General features: G+C 43.2%; 1 protein-coding gene across 1 annotated transcript in view; it reads right to left on the reverse strand.

Annotated features, from left to right (window-relative positions):
* LOC115202831 (SH3 and multiple ankyrin repeat domains protein 2) overlaps window positions 1-24,145 on the reverse strand; it is a 246,326-nt gene that overhangs the window by 49,426 nt on the left and 172,755 nt on the right. The window contains exons 15-16 of the mRNA XM_029766886.1: window positions 12,339-12,421; window positions 6,897-7,021 (exon numbers count right to left, since the gene is read on the reverse strand). Coding sequence (XP_029622746.1) covers window positions 6,897-7,021; window positions 12,339-12,421 — 208 coding nt within the window. The remainder of the gene's footprint in view (window positions 1-6,896; window positions 7,022-12,338; window positions 12,422-24,145) is intronic.

Genomic DNA, 24,145 nt, shown 5'->3' on the forward strand with positions numbered 1-24,145 from the left:
CTGTAATATGGTCAATTGCAGCAAAGAAAGACCTAGCAAAGCTGCAGCTGGCTCAAAACAGAGCACACCATGTCCGTACCTGCACATACAGAACCAACATCAACAACATGCATGCCCGTCTTGAGGGTTGATGAGAGATTAACTGCTCTCTTCTAGTTTTTATGAGAAATATTACTGTGAGGAAAATTCCAGATTGTTTGCATTATAAATAACATACGGCTCAGACATCCATACATATCCCACAAGACATGCCACCAGGGGTCTCTTCACAGTCCCCAAGTCCAAAACGAATGTATATATACAGAGCCATGATTGAATGGAACTCCCTTCCATTTCTAATTATTTTTTTGCCAACAGCAAAATTCCCTAATTTATTTTTTCTAAAACAACGTCTCATTGCACAATAGGGACTGTGAAATGACACGCACAAACACTCTAACACACACAATCTACACACATTACTCTTTAGTTGTATTGTTTGTATATCATTGCATTTTAAATTTGTGTGACTGTTCTAGTCTACCAGTGTTTTGTTACTTGTCGCATTTTATATTTTTGTGTGGACCCCAGGAAGAATAGCTGACGCTTCGGCAAAAGCTAATGGGAATCTGAATAAACAAATAAACTCTCCCACCATGTGAAAATGAATGACATGGCAGATTCAGAAGGGACTAAAATTACGGTTGCTGTTTTGCGCTTGTGCATGAAATACATTATTACCTGACCTCACACAGTAACACTAATCCCGGCCGAAACATAGTCTGCTGAACACTGCATATCCATAGCTCTAAGTGGATGCAGGTTAGAAGTTAACAGGTTCCAGCGCTAGCTATTCCAGACCCTCTGGCTATCATCACAATACTGCTTGTCAGAGAGAAAATTGGCCACTCACTCAGGCATAATTGTGTCAAGGGCAATGGTTGTAATCTCATCAATATCACTGAGCACAGACCTGGGGTCTGTTGGGAAAGCATGGTTGACTGCTATATTAGCAGGGAACTGAGCTAGCTAGCAACGTAGCATTTTCACAGTGCTAGAACGTCCCACTGCAAAGTGTTTATTAGCAATGCGCTAAAATGACGTAGACTAGCTTTACTGGTTTGTTGTAACTAAGTTGGAAAAGACATAGTGTTATCAGTCCACTGGTAGAATTATGGTAAGAGACTTTGTATTTGTATCAGCTGTGTTTGTGTAGCACTAGTGGGGAAGAGATCTGACTGACACACACACACACACACACACACACACACACACACACACACACACACACACACACACACACACACACACACACACACACACACACACACACACACACACACACACACACACACCTGGGGGTTGAGGGTAGCAGCTGCCTTTGCATACATACAGTGGTCACACACAGCACTCTCCTGACCCGGGAGAGAGGAGCGTTACAGTCTTCCTCCCCATCTCTCTATCTCTATTCAAACACACACGGGCAGATAGATACAGGTAGAACATCTGTGTACTGTACTGTACTGTACTGTACTGTACTGTACTGTACTGTACTGTACTGTACTGTAACTGTACTGTACTGTGTTGTACCATATTCAGTGTCCTGGACTGCTATGGGAGAATTAGAGTGGAAGAGAGAGGGCGAGAGAGGGAGGAAGAGAGAGAAAGAGCGAGAAAGCTGCTACATTTGAGAAATGACAATGTACTGTAGCAATCTGCTAACAATCTTTATCTGGGCTAACCACCACCATTTTACTTAGCCCTGTCAGCACCACTGCTGCGGCAGCCACTTTCAGTACAGTATACCCAAAATGCTTGGCTTGCATGGAGCGATTTCAGTGCCATCATAAATTGTATTTTCATTCCAAAATTTAGAATTTGTAACCACACTGCTAACCTTATGCCTAACCTTAACCTTAAATTAAAACCAAAAAGCAATTTTGACTTTGTGGCTGTGGTAACTAGGGGAAACTGCTGCACCTGTTGTTCACATGTGTATATATCTACCCTCTCATTGGCTATAATGGTCCCCCCTGATCTTGCCTCCGCTCGACTGCCTTTCATTTTTTCTGAAATGTATTTTCATTGTTAGAGCAGCCACAAGAGTATCTGGTCAGTATAATGGCTAATCTGTGTCCAAATTCAGATTCAAATTCGGAGACAACATCCTGGCACTTTGCCAGCCAGGAAAGCTAGTGGAGAACAGTTAGAATCAAACGCTTTCTGTGGTAAACCGCTTCTGGCGCTTTCTGAAGCCAATGTATTTTCTTCCTATGAATTTGGCTCTAGCGTTTGAACTGTTTTGGCTATAAGCTACTATGACCCCATTCTTAAAAGTGAAGACTCTGGACACGGACATCCTTTCTATTCCCCTCTATTATGATCACAGGCCACATAGGACACGTTAGAAGGGAGTATGATAACAAAACAAAAAAAACGCAATTTGGCCCCGATAAGAATATACAGATGAATAGCCCTGTCATAGCCTTTCCACCTCCTATTTAATCTTGCTTTTGTGACCTCCTGGGTTTGAACTAGGTCTCCTGTATGTCAGAAGACAGTGTTAGCCAACTTAGCCGAAGCCTATATGGAAGTTAATGTAAGGGAAGACACACTGCTTGCTTAACGAGTACCGCTTCCCCCTGATTCAGTTCATAGTTGATCATAGTCTGCTCCTGGAAAAACGTATGTGAAATGGATTTTACTCCCCCTGTTATATTGTGGATAAAGAGTTACCTGTCTAACAGAAAACAGAGGGTGTTCTTTAATGGAAGCCTCTCTTACAATTGGCTCAGAACAGGGCAACGCGGCTGGCCCTTAAATGTGTACGGAGAAGTAACATTAATGACATGCATGTCAATTTCTCATGGCTCAAAGTGGTGGAGAGATTGACTTCATCACTACTTGTTTTTGTAAGAAGTGTTGACAAACTGAATGCACCGAGCTGTCTGTCGGACACCCATACATACCCCACAAAACATGCCACCAGAGGTCTCTTAACAATTCCAAAGTCCGGAACACACTATGGGAGGCGCACAGTACTACATAGAGCCATGAATACATGGAACTCTATTCCACATCAGGTCACTGATACAAGCAGTAGAATCAGATTTAAAAAAACAGATAAAAATACACCTTATGGAACAGCGGGTACTGTGAAGAGACACACACACAGACACACATACGCACACAAACTCTAGCACACGCACTCTACACACACGTACATTGTAATATTGTTGTGTGGTGGTATTATACATTTTGTATTGTAGATATGTAGTGGTGTAATAATGTTATATGATGTACTGTTTTATTATTTTGTTTTATGTGTGATGTAAGTGCTAATGGGGATCCCTAATAAGTAGAAATACAAAAACAGAGGTTCAAACTCATGACCTCTGCCTCACAAACACACATGATCACCTTTCTAAAGCATTCCAACCCACCATGTTACTGAAAAAAGCCTTCTTCAATTGTGCAGGGGACGACTCTTTAGCCTGAGTGAGTTTCGAAGATCCACACCTGCTAGACTAATACAAATCTTCAAGATCCAGCAAGTGTCACGGATCCCTCCTTTCATTACGCACACCTGGCCCCTATTCCCAGTGATTAGTAATTGTATATGTGTGCCCTTGGATTACCATTGTCCTGTCGATTATTGTTCCAATGTCCTTTGGTGCGTGTGTGTACCTGTGCTGTGTGTGTTGGCTTTCGTGCCATTGTGGATTGCGCAGATGATTACGGGTCTCGTCCCGTGTGTTAATCATCGTGCGCTTGTGTTATTTATTCGAGGTACTCCTTGCTCTTTTGTTTGGGTTTCAACCCTGTGTTTTGTATAGTGTTTGTTTGGTCTTCGTCGCCGTGCCGTGTAATTTGGGTGTAATAAAAAAAACTATTACGCATTCCTGCGCCTGTCTCCCGACCCTTTATACCAACGTGACAGCAAGGTTACTCATTAAAAGAGTGTGGTTTGGTGATCTATGCTTATGTCATGAGAACCTTGCCTGAGAGTGGAAGACGTGTTAGTTTGACATCGTTTGAGTTAGAAATGTGTTACTGTTAGTTTCAAGTCTCCGGCATTGGTTTCAGAAACCACCAGGAGCTTTTGTTTACCACAAACAGCATTTGATTCTATCTGTTCTCCCCTACTGTTCCTGGCTGGCAAAGTAGCAGGATGTTGTCTCTGGTTTTGAATCTGAATTTGGAGAACTGCATTTAAAAACTGAATCTGAATACATCTGAGAAGTTGAATATTTGAAACTTTGATAAACATGAAATTATATTTTGTAAACTTGATTCACAGCCAATGAATACAATATCTACCATATTGAAAATGAATATATAAATATTGAATTTGAATATTCAATAAAAAAATGCAATATTCATTAAAATTTGCTTCAAATCATGAAATACAAGTTCAATTTATGAATTCAATGAATCAATTTGCGCATTACAAATTCTAAAATATAAAATTCAAATTCAGTATCTTAAAACAAATGAAATTGAAATACAATTGGCACTGTTGGCACTGAAATCGCTCCATACTTTGGGCCATACACTCCACTTAACATCAGTAAGCCACTAGCTCCTAAGCCGTAGTTTGTATGGACTGAAAAGGCTAGAGACATTCAGCCTCTTGGAAGGAAATGGAAGTTTTAACTGCCAAATCATTTTGGGGATAAAAAGTGTGTTTTGGTATATGGTGCATACTGTTCAAGACTCATACGGTGCCATTTTTACGGTGCCATCTAAGATGCAGTCCAGCCCATCAGCTAAGGACACAGTAATGCAGCGCAGCCCACTCCATATAGAATCTCGATTTTGGGGGAGATTTGCCAAAAACTGCAGTGTCTGAGGAACAAGAGGTCAGACATAAACAGTGTTCTAACAGCAAGGAGTCTCGCCATTACAGACAGTCTAACAGAGGAGAGGAGAAAAGAGGGGAGGGGAGAAGATCCCTCATCTCCAAAAACAGCTTGGTGAACTCTGCAGCCTGCAGTAAAACTGTCACCTTTAACCTTTGACCCTGACAACGAAAGGGGCAAAGGTCACATCAACAGAGACAAACAGTACAGACCAGAGACAAGTCATCCTACACTCTAACCCGTCAGAAACAAAGTTCAATAACATTGACAGAACACTTAGACAGGTTTCAAGCTTTATCACGCTTTATCATGCTTTATCACGCTTTATATGATTGATCCCTCCCACTCTGTCTCATCTCAATACAATTTAATCAACTTTATTGGTACGACAAGTGAAGAAAGGGTTACCGGAACATACATTACCAAAAAAAGCACATGATGAGAACATCAGAACAGCAGAGACAACAACAATTAGTAATCATTGACAACAGTAAAAAATATGAGAACTTGAAAAACGGTTGTCAAATTCATCTCCCTCTCTTTCTCTCTCTCTTAATACAACTCAGTAAGCAGTAAAGTCTTGAAACGTGTCCTTCTCCCTCCCAACTATAGGATATTTCTGTACAATCCCAGGGTTACAAAGTCTTGATCTTCTATTTCCTCCATGGCTTGAAAAGGAGGCCTCTCAATACCAACTTTGCAGAATGATGACGAGTTAAACCATGACTAGTTCCTCTCACATCAAGAAAGACCAAGGATGCTGTACCCATTGGGCACAGACGTCAGTTGAACGTCTAGTTTGATTTACATTTGGTTGAGTTGTCAACTAAAGTGAATTCAACGTATAAAAAAAAGGTTTAGATTAAAAGTTGGGTGGAAAAAATACGAAATGCCCTTACATTGATGACTTTTTGCAAATCCAATCAGTTTTCCACATTGTTGCAACATCATCACATTGATTTTTGGGGTTGAAATTATGTGGAAATAACATTGATTCAACCAGTTTTTGCCCAGTGGGTTATCTGTGTTTAAGATGCTGTAATAGAGAGATGATGGGAAAGATAGGGGCAGTGTGTGTAACAGCTCATGAGAGAGGAGTGAGGGAGAGAGAGGAGATAGAGATGGAGGCAGAGAGCGAGGGAGATATGCTCCATTTAGCACGAGCCAAGACAAACCCCAACCACAGCACTGCACTGATTACAATTGCAGTGTTCGCACTCGTTACACACGCATACAGTGTGCACGCAGCCCAACAGGGATTCACAACCATGTTCAAAACAATTCTCAAACAGCACCATCATAAGCACTATCCCAAAAAAACAGAACACAAAAACAGACCCCAAAAAAGTACCCACAAAAACAGTACTTCAGGTCTCAGGAAGGCCATGTTATTGTGTGATGCTAGCCTAAGCTGGCTATCACTACCTGGAGGTCGTTTTTTTCCACCACATCCTTGGCTGTGACCCACCTAAAGCCTTTCACCACCAATAAACAAACCAATGCTACTGGACACAATCACATCTGCCACCAGACAGGGAACTACCCTTAACTTAGTGGTGGATCCTGACCCAGAGTTTGGGAATCACTGGTCTGATCCAAAAGCACTCCAAAACTCAAAGCATTGAGCAGAAACAGGACAAGTGGTAACTACCTGGTATCAAAAGCTGCAAAGTCGGGCTTGTTGTAATAATCCCAAAGACACATTTAATTCTAACATTATTATTACATAATGATCATACTAGCTTGTGCTTTTTAAATAAATACCAGGTAAATAGCAGTCTGTAAAGAGGGACCTAAGATCAAGTTGAACCAAAACTCAAGCGCCAACAGATATCATCACCAATCAGCTCTCACTCATCCCAAAATGGATCTCTACAACCAATCTCATTGCTTCTAGCAGCAGGAAGAAAGAACTCTGTTAGGGACAGGAAGTGAATAGTAGTATGATACACACAATCGTACAATAACACACACACACAGACACACAATGCACTCACTCTCACATAAAAGCGCATACATGCACACACATGCATGCACGCGCACACACACACTTACCTCAATGAGGAAGTCCCCGGTCCTAAGCCCCGCCTGCCAGGCCACTCCTCCCTCATCCACCGACTCCAGATATTGGAGGGCTGGGAAGGCAGGGGTGGGAGTAAACTCCTCGATGGGCGTGTCCGCTATGGGAGAGAAAGAGAGAGAGAGAAGGTAAGTGGGTCACCTTATCCTGAACACCACTCCCCTCCTCAATACTGAGTCTATGGAGAACTAGCCCCATTCCAGACCTATACACACGCACACGAACACACACACACACACACACACACACACACACACACACACACACACACACACACACACACACACACACACACACACACACACAAACACAAACAGCTTTATTTTCAACAGGGTTTAGCGTTGACTTTGTGGTCAGCAGACAAACAAACAACCGACAGACAAGCAGAGATAATCCATTAATCACCAATAAAACCACAAAGGTCACTGCCAATTCAATAAGGTGGAAGGCTGCAGACACTGTGCTGTCATCAACACAGCCAGATTAGATTACTGCTGTCCTAATGTCTATGCATGGCAGTGTGTGTGTGTGTGTGTGTGTGTGTGTGTGTGTGTGTGTGTGTGTGTGTGTGTGTGTGTGTGTGTGTGTGTGTGTGTGTGTGTGTGTGTGTGAGACACAAGGTTTGCTCTGGTGGTAGGGGCAGTAAGATCTCTTTCTCCCATCTCCTATACTGCTGTCTATTTCATCTCCCCCATCTCCCTCCCTTCACCCTTATCGCCTGTCACCCTCTCTCTCTTTCCCCTCTCCCATCTATTCTCCTCTCTTCCACCTTCCACTGGCCAGTGATATTCACATTGGGTCCTCGTGGCAGCCAGAAACCAGTGGTGACAAGTGACACTTCTAATACATCACCCTCTTACTGCAAGAGAGATGCTAGGCACTGTGTGTGTGCGCGCACATGCGTGTGCGTGTATGCGTGTGCGTGTATGCGCGTGCGTGTATGCGCAAGCATTCATTTGTGATTTTATGTGAGAGTGGGTGCATTGTGTGTCTGTGTGTGTGTTTTCGTGCGATTTTGTGTGTTTCCATTGTGTGTGTTTGTGAGCATTAGAGTGTGTGTGAAGTGCACAGTGCCAGAGGATAAAGAGGGCTGGCTCAGTTCCCTTGGGTGATGGCAGTGTCAGAACAACTCAAGTACATTCGGCTTGTTGTTTTTTAGGCTAAATTGTTCTCTTCCTCTGTCACTTTCTTCTTCTATCCCTGTCTGTTCCCCCCCCCTAAAAACAAGGATGTCCAGACAGTTGAAAATGTACCTCTCAACAGTGCAGACCAATGAGAAAATGCCACCTCGCAGCGTTTGACAGTGCGGATTATGACATGGCTGTAATCATCATAGAAACCAAAACAGCCGCTCAGCGGGCTATTTTTAGACAGCATCAATGGGTGGTGTAATATCAAATGACGTGTGGACAATCGCACTAATGTCCTGACAACATGTCCTACACGCAGGTTGATATTGATGTGTGAGTGTGTGCTCTAGAGTAGCGCTCTTCACAGATCCACCTGTACCCGAATACCCGAGATCCAGAATTGTAAATAATGTCAAGGGTCTGGGTAGGATCTGATATGATTGTCACGGGTATCGGGTATGTGTCATTTTGACTGACTTGTCCAGAAGGACCCATATAGATCCGAACGTGACTGCTGCAGTAGAGAGAGAGAAAGAGAGAGAGCATTTTTATAATTTATCCTTCTGCTCTTTGCTTTTCACGAGAGTGGCGCGTGTAGCAATTGTTTGACAATCATAAGTCTTCAAAGTGGCAATAAGCGGCCTCTGTCAATTGGTTTAGAATCAGCTTGATCCCCTCTGTGGAATTTGCCTGTACCATCTTTTTTTATATTTTCAGTGATATTGTTAAAAAACACGCCCGCATAAAGAAAATTAGAATTTAAAACAGGTTCAGCCCCTGGTTCGACCATGATCTTGTAGAGTTACTCCACCTCAAGAATTGCATTTGACGAAAGGCTTGGCACACGCATACTCAGGTTGTTTGGCTCTCCTTCAGGGAAATGAGAAATAAGTGCACTCAGGCTACCCAGAAGGCCAAAGTTAGTTACTTTAAGGAGCAGTTCTCTCTCTGTGGGTCGAACCCCAAGAAGTTCTGGAAAACGATTAAAGACCTGGAGAATAAACCCTCCTCCTCACCGCTGCCCATGTCCCTTAAAGATGATGATGTGGTTGTTACTGACAAGAAGCACATGGCTGAGCTTTTTAATCAGCACTTCATTAAGTCAGGATTCCTATTTGACTCAGCCATGCCTCCTTGCCCGTCCAACATTTCCTCATCTCCCACACCTTCTAACGCGACTAGCCCCGATGCTCCTCCCTCTTTTTCCCCTGCCCCGCTACAAAGTTTCTCCCTGCAGGCGGTCACTAAGTCCAAGGTGCTAAAGGAAATCCTTAAATTTGAATCTGAGTCAGATGGTTTAGACCCATTCTTCTTTAAGGTTGCTGCCCCTATAATCACCAAGCCCATCGCTGACCTTTTTAACTTGTCTCTCCTCTCTGGGGAGGTTCCCATTGCTTGTAAGGCAGCCACGGTTTGTCCTTTACATTTACATTTTACATTTACGTCATTTAGCAGATGCTCTTATCCAGAGCGACTTACAAATTGGTGCATTCACCTTATGATATCCAGTGGAACAACCACTTTACAATAGTACATCTATATCTTTTTTTTGGGGGGGGGGGGGGGGGGGTTAGAGGGATTACTATATCCTATCCCAGGTATTCCTTAAAGAGGTGGGGTTTCAAGTGTCTACGGAAGGTGGTGATTGACTCCACTGTCCTGGCGTCGTAAGGGAGCTTGCTTCCGCAGAGGTAGCAGGCCAGAGGTGGATGAACGCAGTGCCCTTGTTTGGGTGTAGGGCCTGATCAGAGCCTGAAGGTACGGAGGTGCCGTTCCCCTCACAGCTCCGTAGGCAAGCACCATGGTCTTGTAGCAGAATATTTATTTATTTATGATTTATTTAATAAATAATTATAATTATTTATTTCATAATAATTATTTATTTAAAGGGGGAGATCAAGCTGATCCTAACTGTTATAGACCTATTTCTATTTAGGCCGGTTTTTCAAAAGTGTTGGAAAAACTTGTCAATAATCAACTGACTGGCGTTCTTGATGTCTATAGTATTCTCTCTAGTATGCAATCTGGTTTCCGCTCAGGTTATGGATGTGTCACTGCAACCTTAAAAGGTCCTCAATGATGTCACCATTGCCCTTGATTCTAAGCAATGTTGTGCTGCTATTTTTATTTGACTTAGCCAAAGCTTTGATATGTTAGACCATTCCATTCTGTGGGCTGGCTAAGGAGTATTGGTGTCTCTGAGGGGCTTTGGCCTGGTTTTCTAACTACCTCTCTCAAGTAGTGCAGTGTATAAAGTCAGAGCATCTGCTGTCTCAGCCACTGCCTGTCACCAAGGGTGTATCCCAAGGCTCAATCCTAGGCCCCACACTCTTATCAATTTACATTAACATCATAGCTCAGGCAGTAGGAAGCTCTCTCCTCCATTTATATGCAGATGATACAGTCTTATACTTAGCTGGCCCCTCCCCGGATTTTGTGTTAAATGCTCTACAACAGAGCTTTCTTAGTGTCCAACAAGCTTTTTATGCCCTTAAACTTGTTCTGAACACCTCCAAAACAAAGGTCATGTGGTTTGGTAAGAAGAATGCCCCTCTCCCCACAGGTGTGATTACTACTTCTGAGGGTTTAGAGCTTGAGGTCATTGACCTCATACAAGTACTCGGGAGTATGGCTAGACGGTACACTGTCCTTCTTTCAGCACATATCAACGTTTCAGGCTAAATTCAAATCTAGACTTGGTTCCCTCTATCGTAATCACTCCTTTTTCACCCCAGCTGCCAAACTAACCCTGATTCAGATGACCATCCTGCCCATGCTAGATTACGGAGACTTCATTAATAAATCGGCAGGTAAGGGTGCTATCGATAGGCTAGATGTTCTTTACCATTTGGCTATTAGATTGGCCACTAATGCTCCTTATAGGACACATCACTGCACTCTATACTCTTCTGTAAACTGCTCATTTCTGTATACCTGTCATAAAACACAGTGGTTGATGCTTATTTCTAAAACCCTCTTAGGCCTCACTCCCCCCTATCTGAGATATCTACTGCAACCCTCATCCTCCACATATAACACCCATTCTGCCAGTCACATTCCGTTAAAGGTCCCCAAAACAAAAAAAATAAAAAACAGGCTACAGTCATAGAGTCTCCGTGTGGGGCAAAAGTTAGCAGATATTAATCAATAGAAGATGCAATTAAAGTGATGGAATAAAAGGTTAAAGGAGAAGAATACGCTACAATTACCAAGAGCCAACAGGTAGGCTGCTACTTTATATTCTAAATGTTGTTGTTGTTTGTAACTGTGTAAGATGAGAAAGCGCTTACTGCCTCAATTAGCCTAGCGCTAGCTAGATAGGAAGCTTAACTAGATTCACCCGGTTTGATGCAGTCAAGACAGGTACTCTGAATCATATTGGATGATAAATAACTTAGCTATGGCAGTTATTAGTTTAATAAAGCGCATCGGCTTCCTTGGTTGCTGTCTCTCCCTCCCTCCTCCCGTGTCACTCACTCACACTCAAAGTAGCCTACACACACAGCACAGCCCCTGCAAGAGCCTCACCTCTCTCTACCCCCTCTTCCTTGCGCTTTATCAACTCTAGTTAATAAAGTAGTTTAAAAATGGACTTTTCTGCTGCTTCTCTCACTCGGATCGGGTCTGGATCTGACCAGGTCTATACGGAACGGGTCTAGTTGTCCTTGGGTCCGTTTGGAACAGGTCTCTATATTTGAAAAATGAATTTATGCAAATCATGTCCAGATGGGAAAGCCCCAGGTCCATTTCGGAACAGGTCCAACTATTTGGACCCATGAGGGCCTCTGTTCTAGAGGTGGACAGAGGTGCAGTTAGTCTTTGTTTGTGTGTGTGTGTGTGTGTGTGTGTGTGTGTGTGTGTGTGTGTGTGTGTGTGTGTGTGTGTGTGTGTGTGTGTGTGTGTGTGTGTGTGTGTGTGTGTGTGTTTCTGCTTCAGTTATGGTGGTGTCTGGCTGGCTAGATATTGACGCTCACACAGACAGACAGACAGACAGACAGACAGACAGACAGACAGACAGACAGACAGACAGACAGATTAACTCATATATATATTCATAAGTTGTTTACATTATACAGTAGGCTATAGGTGACTGACATACAGAGTGGAGGGGTTCCTGTGGTTACCTCAGGTGGGAAATACCATTTTAATCTCTTTAAAGTTTTATCATATAGAGACATATAAGATACATAGGCTGTTATTATCTTGTTTAATGTGCAGTGCCTACATATACAGTAACCATGAGAAAGGGATAAGGAGAAGGGGGGAGAGACCAGGGTAGCATCTTACCTTTGGCCCCTCGCAGCACGAAGCCGAAGCCTTCATTCTCCTTCTTGGTCAAGACCACCGTCTTCTCCTCGACCACGCAGTCGCTGTGGAGAAAATGCCGCGCAAAGCGCCCGTTATTACAGCCCATCATCCGCATCACCGCCACAGCCGCCCGCCCTGAGTGCAGGTTCATCGCGGTAAGCTACTCTGGCCAGCCCCCGACGGAGGGGCTCCTTGCCTCGGCCCCTTTTAGCTCAAATGAAGTGCATGACAGCGCTGGCAGTGGCAGTCCGGCGCCCGCATCTCCAGAAAAGCCGCCGCTCCTCTCCTCTGCGGCCGAAAACCACTCGGGGGAGCGACAAGCGGAGGCCGGAGATGGCGACGAAGTCGAAGCGTGACGTCGGATAGAAGCAGCATTACCGACTAAATAAATGATGATGAAAGCGTGGCTTGACGCGGAGGAGGGGGGGAGAAAAGGAACGGATGGTGGCAGGCAGTTAGGAGTCCTGGGCGAGGAGTGCGCGCAACGAATGAGAGAAGAGAAAGAGAGAAGGGAGAGCGTGACCAGCATGGCAGTGCGCGGGCACGAAAACAGGAGACCATGCATGAGTGATTGACCCTTTCACTCGAGTCGAGAGGTGGGTGTCCTCCCACTCAATGGCGTGGGGTGGCGGTGGGTGACACAGAGGGACGCAGCCCGCATGAGCTTGCATTACATTTTTCATTAATGTAATCCAAGGCGACAGATGCGCCCAAGCAACGTGACGAGAGAAATGGAGAGGGAAGGAAAGATATTCAGGTAATTATGTTGCTTTCAGTTTCATTGCTGTGGTTTTAAAATCATGGATGGGGCTTTGATACAGTTTATATAAAAATGCTTTTTTTGTTGAATCCTCTTTCCCCAGCCTGACTCCAAATGCGATTGGGCACAAAGGTTGGGCACTCAAACCTGTATGCCAATACTCCAAAAACAGAATGTCACCACGTCAGTCACAGCCACATTCAATCAAACAATTCAATTCTCAGACACCTCTTCACCTCTATAACCTCCAGAAAAAAACTACATCTACAAGCAGCAATGACGTGGTCCAAGCAATACAGCCCCATCAACACCACAGTGGGCCTACCAGGCTACCAGTAATACTGCTATATACCCTTTACCTGCCACATCTGCAGCTTGAACCATTCAATCGATAGACTTAAGGCTCATAGCTTGAACCTTTCACAGTGTGACTAGCGTGGCATGCTCATTTGCTAAAGTGTATCTGCCTTGAGAGCTGGGATTAAGGGGGAATGAAAGGCACCTATTGAACTTTGACTTGGCAGTAAACACTTCTCACAATCTCCCTCATTTTATCCTTCTTTCACACCATGGCCACCTTATGTGTGTGTGTGTGTGTGTGTGTGTGTGTGTGTGTGTGTACTCTACCATAGCAAATGAAGGGGGAAAAACAGTCAAATCCACCCAGACACTGGATGAGATATGAGACACATTAAACAGGGATGGTGAGGGATGAGAGGAGAGATAGAGAGCTGCAACTGCATTCCTAGCAACAGAGCAGCAAATGCAGAGTTGCCTTAGCAACACAATATGTATTTTTTTTTAAAAGGACAACATCCTGGTTATATTATTACTGTTATTATTATTATTATAATAACACCACTTTTTATTTAAAAACGTTTATTCAAAACACCCAGTCACTTTAGCTTGTCAGGATAATCAGCTAAGACAATAAGATCACACGTTAAAATAGCACACGAGGTTATCGCCCATGACCTGTCAAGACATGGAGTCAGGTGGTCAATGGCATGAATCGCACCGTTATCACCTGGAGCCTCGCCGCTTTGTTGATTTAACCACTTCCTACGGTTTGACGGAGGAGAGTTCGCATGTTATCGATAGAGTCATCTTTATCCAACCAGCAGAGTGACAATAACAGATACAAGTGTCAAAACGTGGACAACGTGGGGCCAGAGGATAAACACAGCATAGGCTTCTGTGGGATATCAATGCATGGTAGTCCTGGTGATGTGACCACTGCACTAATTCAAATGTCGAACCACATGACCGGTATTGATTTGTAGGCTACGTGTGCCTTTTTTAATCGATTTTGTAATTGATGCAGTTCTGTCCTTGAGCTGTTCTTGTCTATTCATGTTCTGTATTATGTCATGTTTCATGTTTTGTGTGCACCCCAGGAAGAGCAGCTGCTGCTTTTGCAACAGCTAATGGGGATCCTAATAAAATAAATACCAAAATACCTGAATTGTCCTTTCCTGTTACAGGCAGAGCCATTTATGTATAGGCTAGATATGTGTACACATGGATATACACTGAGTATACAAAACATTAAGGACACCTGCTCATTCCATGACATAGACTGACCAGGTGAATCCAGGTGAAAGCTATGATCCCTTATTGATGATACTTGTTCAGTCCACTTTAATCAGTGTAGATGAAGGGGATACGACAGTTTAAAGAAGGATTTTTAAGCCTTGAGACAATTGAGACAAGGATTGTGTTTGTGTGCCATTCAGAGGGTGAATGGGCAAGACAAAATGTTTTGAACGGGGTATGGTAGTAGGAGTCAGGTGCAAGAACTGCAACACTGCTGGGTTTTTCACGCTCAACAGTTTGCCGTGTGCATAAAGATTGGTCCACCACCCAAAGGACATCCAGCCAACTTGACACAACTGTGGGAAGCATCGGAGTGAACATGGGCCAGCATCCCTGTGGAACACTTTTGTAGAGTCCATTCCCCTACAAATTGAGGTTGTTCTGAGGGCAAAAGGGGGATGGGGGGGGGGGGGATGCATCTCAATATTAGGAAGGTGTTCCTAAGGTTTGGTATACTCAGTGTATATAGCTATCTTTACAGGCTATTTTTGGTTCCTTTTGTTTTTCCTCTTTCCTGTCCTTGATGTTGACATTGTCAACAAATCTGAGAAAGATTCCTTCCTCTGCCGGTCGACATTGGGCGCCCTTTTCTCCCCCTGTGCCCGTCGGCCAGGAAATGTCTTGGCTCATGTAAAATTAAATCTCCTTCTGTCTGTTAAAAATCAATTATGAATCTTTAAAGAGCAAAAAGAGCCTTGGTGTCTCTGCCTAAAGAAAATAGAGTTAGAAGCATTTTTTTTTAAAGTCCTACTTCAACTTGGGATACAGATAATAGTAGCTTAGTAGTCAGGTTTGGATGTAATGACATGTTATCATAGGCTATTCAATGATGGTCACTTGCAACTATCAGTTGTTCACCTTGAACTGTATATTTACAGTGCATTCGGAAATTATTCGGACCCCTTGACCTTTTCCAAATGTTGTTACGTAACAGCCTTATTCTAAAATGTAATAAATCGTTTCCCCCCCTACACACAGTACTAAGAAAAAGCAAAAACATATTTTTCAATTTTGTTAGAGAAAATGCATTAAAAAAATAATTTAAAAAATCACATTTACATAAGTATTCAGACCCTTTACTCAGTACCTTTGGCAGAGATTACAGCCTCGAGTCTTCTTGGGTACGACGCTACAAGCTTGGCACACCTGTATTTGGGGAGTTTCTCCCATTCTTCTCTGCAGATCCTCTCAAGCTCTGTCAGGTTGGATGGGGAGCGTCGCTGCACAGCTATTTTCAATTCTCTCCAGAGATGCTCGATTGAGTCACTCAAGGACATTCAGAGGCTTGTCCCAAAGCCACTCCTGTGTTGTCTTGGCTGTGTGCTTAGGGTCGTTGTCCTGTTGTCCCCAGTGTGAGGTCCTGAGTGCTCTGGAGCAGGTTTTCATGAAGGATCTCTCTGTACATTGCTCCGTTCATCTTTGCCTCAATCCTGACTCGTCTCCCAGTCCCTGCCACTGAAAAACATCCCCACAGCATGATGCTGCAACCACCATGCTTCACTGTAGGGAATGTGCCAGGTTTCCTCCAGACATGATGCTTGGCATTCAGGCCAAAGAGTTCAATCTTGGATTCAACAGACCAGAGAATATTTTTTCTCATGGTCTGAGAGTCCTTTAGGTTCCTTTTGGCAAGCTCCAAGCGGGCTGTCATGTGCCTTTTACTGAGGAGTGGCTTGCGTCTGGCCACCCTACCATAAAGGCCTGATTGGTGGATTGATGGAGAGATAGTTGTCTTTTTGCAAGGTTCTCCCATCTCCTTGGAAGAACTCTGGAGCTCTGTCAGAGTGACCATCGGGTTCTTGGTCACCTCCCTGACCAAGGCCATTCTCCCCTGATTGCTCAGTTTGGCCAGCTCTAGGAAGAGTCTTGGTGGTTTCAAACTTCTTCCATTTTAGAATCATGGAGGCCACTGTGGTCTTGGGGACCTTCAATGCTGCATAACTGTTTTGGTACCCTTCTCCAGATCTGTGCCTCAACACAATCCTGTCTCTGGGCTCTATGGACAATTCCTTCGACCTCATGGCTTGGTTTTTGCTTGGACATGCACTTTCAACTCTGAGACATTATATAGACAGGTGTGTGCCTTTCCAAATCATGTCCAATCAATTGAATTTACCCCAGGTGGACTCCAATCAAGTTGTAGAGACATCTCAAGAATGATCAATGGAAACAGGATGCACCTGAGCTCAATTTCGAGTCTCATAGTAAAGGGTCTGAATACTTAGGTAAATAAGGTATTTCTGTTTTTTTTTTAAATAAAATTTGCAAACATTTTTTAACCTTGTTTTCACTTTGTAATTATGGTTTATTGTGTGTAGATCGATGAGGATAATTTAAAAAATGAAAAAAAAATTGATCAAGGCTGTAACGTAACAAAATGCCGAAAAAGTCAAGGGGTCTGAATACTTTCCGAATGCACTGTATATCATCCAAAGGAAGGTGTGTGTGTGTGTGTGTGTGTGTGTGTGTGTGTATTATAGGGAAAGAGAGAGCGAGAGAGAGAGAAAAGATCGCGATACTTGACAGAATATATCTGGTTGGGTTAGGGACCATTCGAAAATGATTAGGAGGAGAGGGGTCCAACTGAAGTTGTCATGAATTCTTACGCCCCTGCCCAACGAAAAAAAATATTTTCACCCTTTGTACTTGAAAATAATTATATTACCCTCCCCCTTTGTTGAATTAACTTAATAATGATTATGACAACAATAACTTCCTTGGCAATAGTGTACCAACCCTGTGTTTCTAAGCGCGGATATGGAATCTGCCACTTAAGCATAGTTGTGTGGCACAGTTGATGCCACGCTGGGATACGGGCTAGAAGATTGAGGATCCACCCACCACTGCGGCAGGCGAGCTCACTCTCCCTACTATTTTCATTACAATATGTTGTTCAACGTGGTTAGAGAGGCTAATGAGAGAGAAATAATGGAGGCTACCAAAAATATTACAAGATGATTCAATTATGACAAGGAGCATTTGCTTCAGTTCCTCCCATTAAATAAGAGAGGAAATACAAAACTTGCACCTGTCATCAGCCCTCACACATACATTGGCAAGAAAAAGTATGTGAACCCTTTGGAATTACGTGGGTTTCTGAATAAATTTGTCATCAAATGTGATCTGATCTTCATGTAAGTCACAACAATAGACAAACATAGTGTGCTTAAACTAATAACACACAAATGATTTTATTTTTCTTGTCTATATTGAATACATCATTTCAACATTCACATTGTAGGTTGGTAAATGTATGTGAACCCCTAGGCTAATGACTTCTCCAAAAGCTAATTGGAGTCAGGAGTCAGCTAACCTGGAGTCCAATCAATGACACGAGATTCGGAGATGTTGGTTAAAGCTGTCTTGCCCTTTAAAAAACACTCACAAAATTTGAGTTTGCTATTAACAGGAAGCATTGCCTGATGTGAACCATGCCTCGAACAAAAGAGATCTCAGAAGACCTAAAATTAAGAATTGTTGACTTGCATTACAAAAGTATCTCTAAAAGCCTTGATGTTCATCTGTCCAAGGTAAGACAAATTGTCCATAAATGGAAAAAGTTCAGCACTGTTGCTACTCTCCCTAGGAGTGGCCATCCTGCAAAGATGACTGCAAGAGCACAGCGCAGAATGCTCAATGAGGTTAAGAAGAATCCTAGAGTGTCAACTAAAGACTTACAGAAATCTCTGGAACATGCTAACATCTCTGTTGACGAGTCTACGATAAGTAAAACACTAAACAAGAATGGTGTTCATGGGAGGAGACCATGAAAGAAGCCACCGCTGTCCAAAAAACATTGCTGCACGTCTGAAGTTTACAAAAGTGCACCTGGATGTTCCACAGCGCTACTGGCAAAATATTATGTGGACAGATGAAACTACAGTTGAGTTGTTTGGAAGGAACACACAACACTATGTGTGGAGAAAAAAGGCACAGCACACCAACATCAAAGCCTCATCCCAACTGTAAAGTATGGTGGAAGGAGCATTAATGTTTGGGGCTGCTTTGCTGCCTCAGGGCCTGTACAGCTTGCTATCATCGACGAAAACATGAATTCCCAAGTTTATCAAGACATTTTGCAGGAGAATGTTAGGCTATCTGTCCGCCAATTGAAGCTCAACAGAAGTTGGGTGATGCAACAGGACAACGACCCAAAACACAGAAGTAAATCAACAACAGAATGGCTTCAACAGAAGAATATACGCCTTCTGGAGTGGCCCACTCAGAGTCCTGACCTCAACCCGATTGAGATGCTGTGGCATGACCTCAAGAGAGCAGTTCACACCAGACATCCCAATAATGTTGCTGAACTGAAACAGTTTTGTAAAGAGGAATGGTCCAAAATTCCTCCTGACCATTGTGCAGGTCTGATCCGCAACTACAGAAAACATTTGGTTGTGGTTATTGCTGCCAAAGGACGGTCAACCAGATATTAAATCCAAGGGTTCACATACTTTTTTCACCCTGCACTGAGAATGTTTACACGGTGTGTTCAATAAAGACTGTGTTTGTCTATTGTTGTGACCTAGATGAAGATCAGATCGAATTTTATGACCAATTTATGCAGAAATCCAGGTATTTCCAAAGAGTTTACATACTTTTCTTACCACTGTATATTCTGTATATTGCCACTGTATATTCTAAACAAAAAACATTTGTCATAAGAAACTAGCTCCCTGGTATACAGAAAATACCCAAGCTCTGAAGCAAGCTTCCAGAAAATTGGAACGGAAATGGCACTCTACTAAACTGGAAGTCTTCCGACTAGCTTGGAAAGACAGTACCGTGCAGTATCGAAGAGCCCTCACTGCTGCTCGATCATCCTATTCCAACTTAATTGAGGAAAATAAGAACAATCCTAAATTAATTTCATTGATACTGTCGCAAAGCTAACTAAAAAGCAGCATTCCCCAAGAGAGGATGGCTTTCACTTCAGCAGTGATAAATTCATGAACTTCTTTGAGGAAAAGATCCTGATCATTAGAAATCAAATTATGGACTCCTCTTTAAATCTGCGTATTCCTCCAAAGCTCAGTTGTCCTGAGTCTGCACAACTCTGCCAGGACCTAGGATCAAGGGAGAAACTCAAGTTTTTTAGTACTATATCTCTTGACACATTGATGAACATAGTCATGGCCTCTAAACCTTCAAGCTGCATACTGGACCCTATTCCAACTAAACTACTGAAAGAGCTGCTTCCTGTGCTTGGCCCTCCTATGTTGAACATAATAAGCGTCTCTATATCCTCCGGATGTGTACCAAACTCACTAAAAGTGGCAGTAATAAAGCCTCTCTTAAAAAAGCCAAACATTGACCCAGAAAATATTTTAAAAAATATCAGCCTATATCGAATCTCCCATTCCTCTCAAAACATTTTGGAAAAAGCTGTTACGCAGCAACTCACTGCCATCCTGAAGACAAACAATGTATACGAAACACTTCAGTCTGGTTTTAGACCCCATCATAGGACTGAGACTGAGACTTGTGAAGGTGGTAAATTACCTTTTAATGGCGTCAGACCGAGGCTCTGCATCTGTCCTCGTGCTCCTAGACCTTAGTGCTGCATTTTATACCATCGTTCACCGCATTCTTTTGGAGAGATTGGAAACCGAAATTGGTCTACATGGACAAGTTCTGGCCTGGTTTAGATCTTATCTGTCGGAAAGGTATCAGTTTGTCTCTGTGGATGGTTTGTCCTCTGACAAATCAACCGTAAATTTTCGTGTTTGTCAAGGCTCCGTTTTAGGACCACTATTGTTTTCACTATATATTTTACCTCTTGGTGATGTCATTCGGAAACATAATGTTAACTTTCACTGCGGATGACACACAGCTGTAATTTTCGAAGAAACATAGTGAAGCCCCAAAATTGCCCTCCCTGGAAGCCTGCGTTTCAGACATAAGGAAGTGGATGGCTGCAAATGTTCTAATTTAAACTCGGACAAAACAGAAATGCTTGTTCTAGGTCCCAAGAAACAAAGAGATCTTCTGTTGAATCTGACAATTAATCTTGATGGTTGTATAGTCGTCTCAAATAAAACTGTGAAGGACCTCGGCGTTACTCTGGACCCTGATCTCTCTTTTGACAAACATATCAAGACTGTTTCAAGGACAGCTTTTGTCCATCTACGTAACATTGCAAAAGTCCAAAAATGATGCAGAAAAATTAATCAATGCTTTTATCACTTCTAGATTAGACTACCGCAATGCTCTACTATCCGTCTACTCGGATAAAGCACTAAATAAACTTCAGTTAGTGCTAAACACGGCTGCTAGAATCTTGACTAAAACCAAAAAATGTGATCATATTATTCCAGTGCTAGCCTCTCTACACTGGCTTCCTTTTAAGGCAAGGGCTGATTTCAAGGTTTTACTGCTAACCTACAAAGCATTACATGGGCTTGCTCCTACCTATCTTTCCGATTTGGTCCTGCCGTACATACCTACACGTACGCTATGGTCACAAGATGCAGGCCTCCTTACTGTCCCTAGAATTTCTAAGCAAACAGCTGGAGGCAGGTCTCTCTCCTATAGAGCTCCATTTTTATGGAATGGTCTGCCTATCCATGTGAGAGACGCAGACTCGGTCTCAACCTTTAAGTCTTTATTGAAGACTCATCTCTTCACTAGGTCCTATGATTGAGTGTAGTCTGGCCCAGGAGTGTGAAGGTGAACGGAAAGGAACTGGAGCAACGAACCGCCCTTGCTGTCTCTGCCTGGCCGGTTCCCCTCTCTCCACTGGAATTCTCTGCCTCTAACCCTATTACAGGGGCTGAGTCACTGGCTTACTGGTGCTCTTCCATGCCGTCCCTAGGAGGGGTGCGTCACTTGAGTGGGTTGAGTCACTGACGTGATCTTCCTGTCCGGGTTGGCGCACCCCTTGGGTTGTGCCGTGGCGGAGATCTTTGTGGGCTATACTCGGCCTTGTCTCAGGATGAGTTGGTGGTTGAAGGTATTCCTCTAGTGGTGTGGGGGCTGTGCTTGGCAAAGTGGGTGGGGTTATATCCTGCCTGTTTGGCCCTGTCTGGGGGTATTGTCGGACGGGGCCACAGTGTCTCCCGACCCCTCCTGTCTCAACCTACAGTATTTATGCTGCAGTAGTTTATGTGTTGGGGGCTAGGGTCAGTCTGTTATATCTGGATTATTTCTCCTGTATTATCCGGTGTCCTGTGTGAATTGAAGTATGCTCTCTCTAATTCTCCCTCTCTTTCTCTCTTTTTCTCTCTTTCTTTCTCTCTTTCTCTCTTTCTTTCTCTCTCTCGGAGGACCTGAGCCCTAGAACCATGCCTCAGGACTACCTGGCCTGATGACTCCTTGCTGTCCCCAATCCACCTGTTCGTGCTGCTGCTCCAGTTTTAACTGTTCTGCCTGTGGCTATGGAACCCTGACCTGTTCACCAGACGTGCTACCTGTCCCAGACCTGCTGACCTGCTGTTTTCAACTCTCTAGAGTTGGTAGAGATACTCCGAATGATCGGCTATGAAAAGCCAACTGACATTTACTCCTGAGGTGCTGACCTGTTGCACCCTCGACAACTACTGTGATTATTATTATTTGACCCTGCTGGTCATCTATGAACATTTGAACATCTTGGCCATGTTCTGTTATAATCTCCACCCAGCACAGCCAGAAGAAGACTGGCCACCCCTCATAGCCCGGTTCCTCTATAGGTTTCTTCCTAGGTTCTGGCCTTTCTAGGGAGTTTTTCCTTGCCACCGTGCTTCTACACCTGCATTGCTTGCTGTTTGGGTTTTAGGCTGGGTTTCTGTACAGCACTTTGTAACATCAGCTGATGTAAGAAGGGCTTTATAAATAAATTTGATTGATTGATCATCATGACATACCTAAATTTTTGTTATGCTCATTTCAGTTATAGACTATCGATCATGCCTCCTCTTTTATTAAAGAGACGGAGTCCAGACAGACCTACACTACTTTAGGAAACTTTCTGAACTCACACACACACCCATCAAAATGACCCATCAATCAAAGCTACCAGCTCATCTCAAACACAAGAGCAAATCACATTTCTCCTTTCCTGAAAATGTATCCTATTAAATCCCAGACCTACTTTTAAATCCTGGCTGTAGGCTATCAGATAGTAGACTACATTAGGATAATGCTAAAACAATGTACCTATCAAATGAATTGACAAGGCAGGTTTAAAGGGGATTGGGAGAGAGACATCTATGCAATAGTAGTCTATGAAGATGAAATTGACAACCATAAAACATTTGAAACAACATGCAACCTGTCCGTATCCCAATTTTTTGTCAAATTTGATTAAATTGACACCACATTTAAAATTGAATGAGTGTAGGCTTATACGATATCTAAGTCTGTGTACCCATGTCACGACTTCTGCCGAAGTCGGTTCCTCTCCTTGTTCGGGCGGTGTTCGGCGGTCGAAGTCACTGGTCTTCTAGCCATCGCCGATCCATTTTCCATGTTCCATTTGTTTTGTCTGGTTGTCACACTCCCCCATGTCCTTGTCGGGAATTGTTTATTGTAAGTACGTGTGCTTATTGTGACTGGTGCGATACGGGTTTTGTTGCCCATGTGTTTTGTTATTTTTGTATGCCGTTAGTTATGTACATTAAATGGCTCCGGTTATTTACCAAGTTCTGCTCTCCTGCGTTTGACTTCCATACCACAAGTTACGCACCCCTGACAACTCACTTATATATGTTCAAACGTTTTTTTGTCTGTCTTGCATATTCACTGTGATAGTTTACGAAGGCCGAATTTACAAGCTAGCATACACATTATGCATTAATAGGCATATATAAATTAGCCTAACTTCTAATTTAGTCTATATATCGTTCTGACTTCACTGTTCCCTTCTTGTGCAATTCTCCACTGGCATCTCCACAGACTCACTGACCTGAGTTACTTGGCTCACCGCGCTCTAGCGACTCCTTGTGGTGGGCCGGGCACCTGCAGGTTAAGCAGGCTGGTGATAAGAAGCGGTTCGGCGGGACATGTCCATGATAGCTTGCTATCTAGGGTGACACCCAGCAGTTTATTCTCTTCAACTTTCTCAATGAGGTTCAGGTTTGAGCGAGTGATTTGTCCCAAAAATGATGCTTTTAGTTTGAGATATTTAGCAACAGCTAGTTACCAACGTCAAGAGCAAGTGTCGCTCTGGATAAGAGCGTCTGCTAAATGATTTAAATGTAATGTAAATGTTGAGGGCTCTTAACAAAACTCCCCCGGCCAGAAGTTACTATCATCTATAGGCGCTAAAGGTAGTTAGCGTCTATGAATGGGCTATTCAACGACTAGCCTAGCCCAACCCAATGCGAGTCCAAGAATAACAATATAGGCCTATAGTTTAGTCCATAACATTTTTTTTAAATAAAAATATATACTTATTTAGAGCATAAATACTCTAAATAATATACCTTTTTTTTTTTACGAGAAGAAGAAC

Source organism: Salmo trutta, chromosome 12, assembly GCF_901001165.1.
Source record: "Salmo trutta chromosome 12, fSalTru1.1, whole genome shotgun sequence".
Taxonomy (NCBI): Eukaryota; Metazoa; Chordata; class Actinopteri; order Salmoniformes; family Salmonidae; genus Salmo; species Salmo trutta.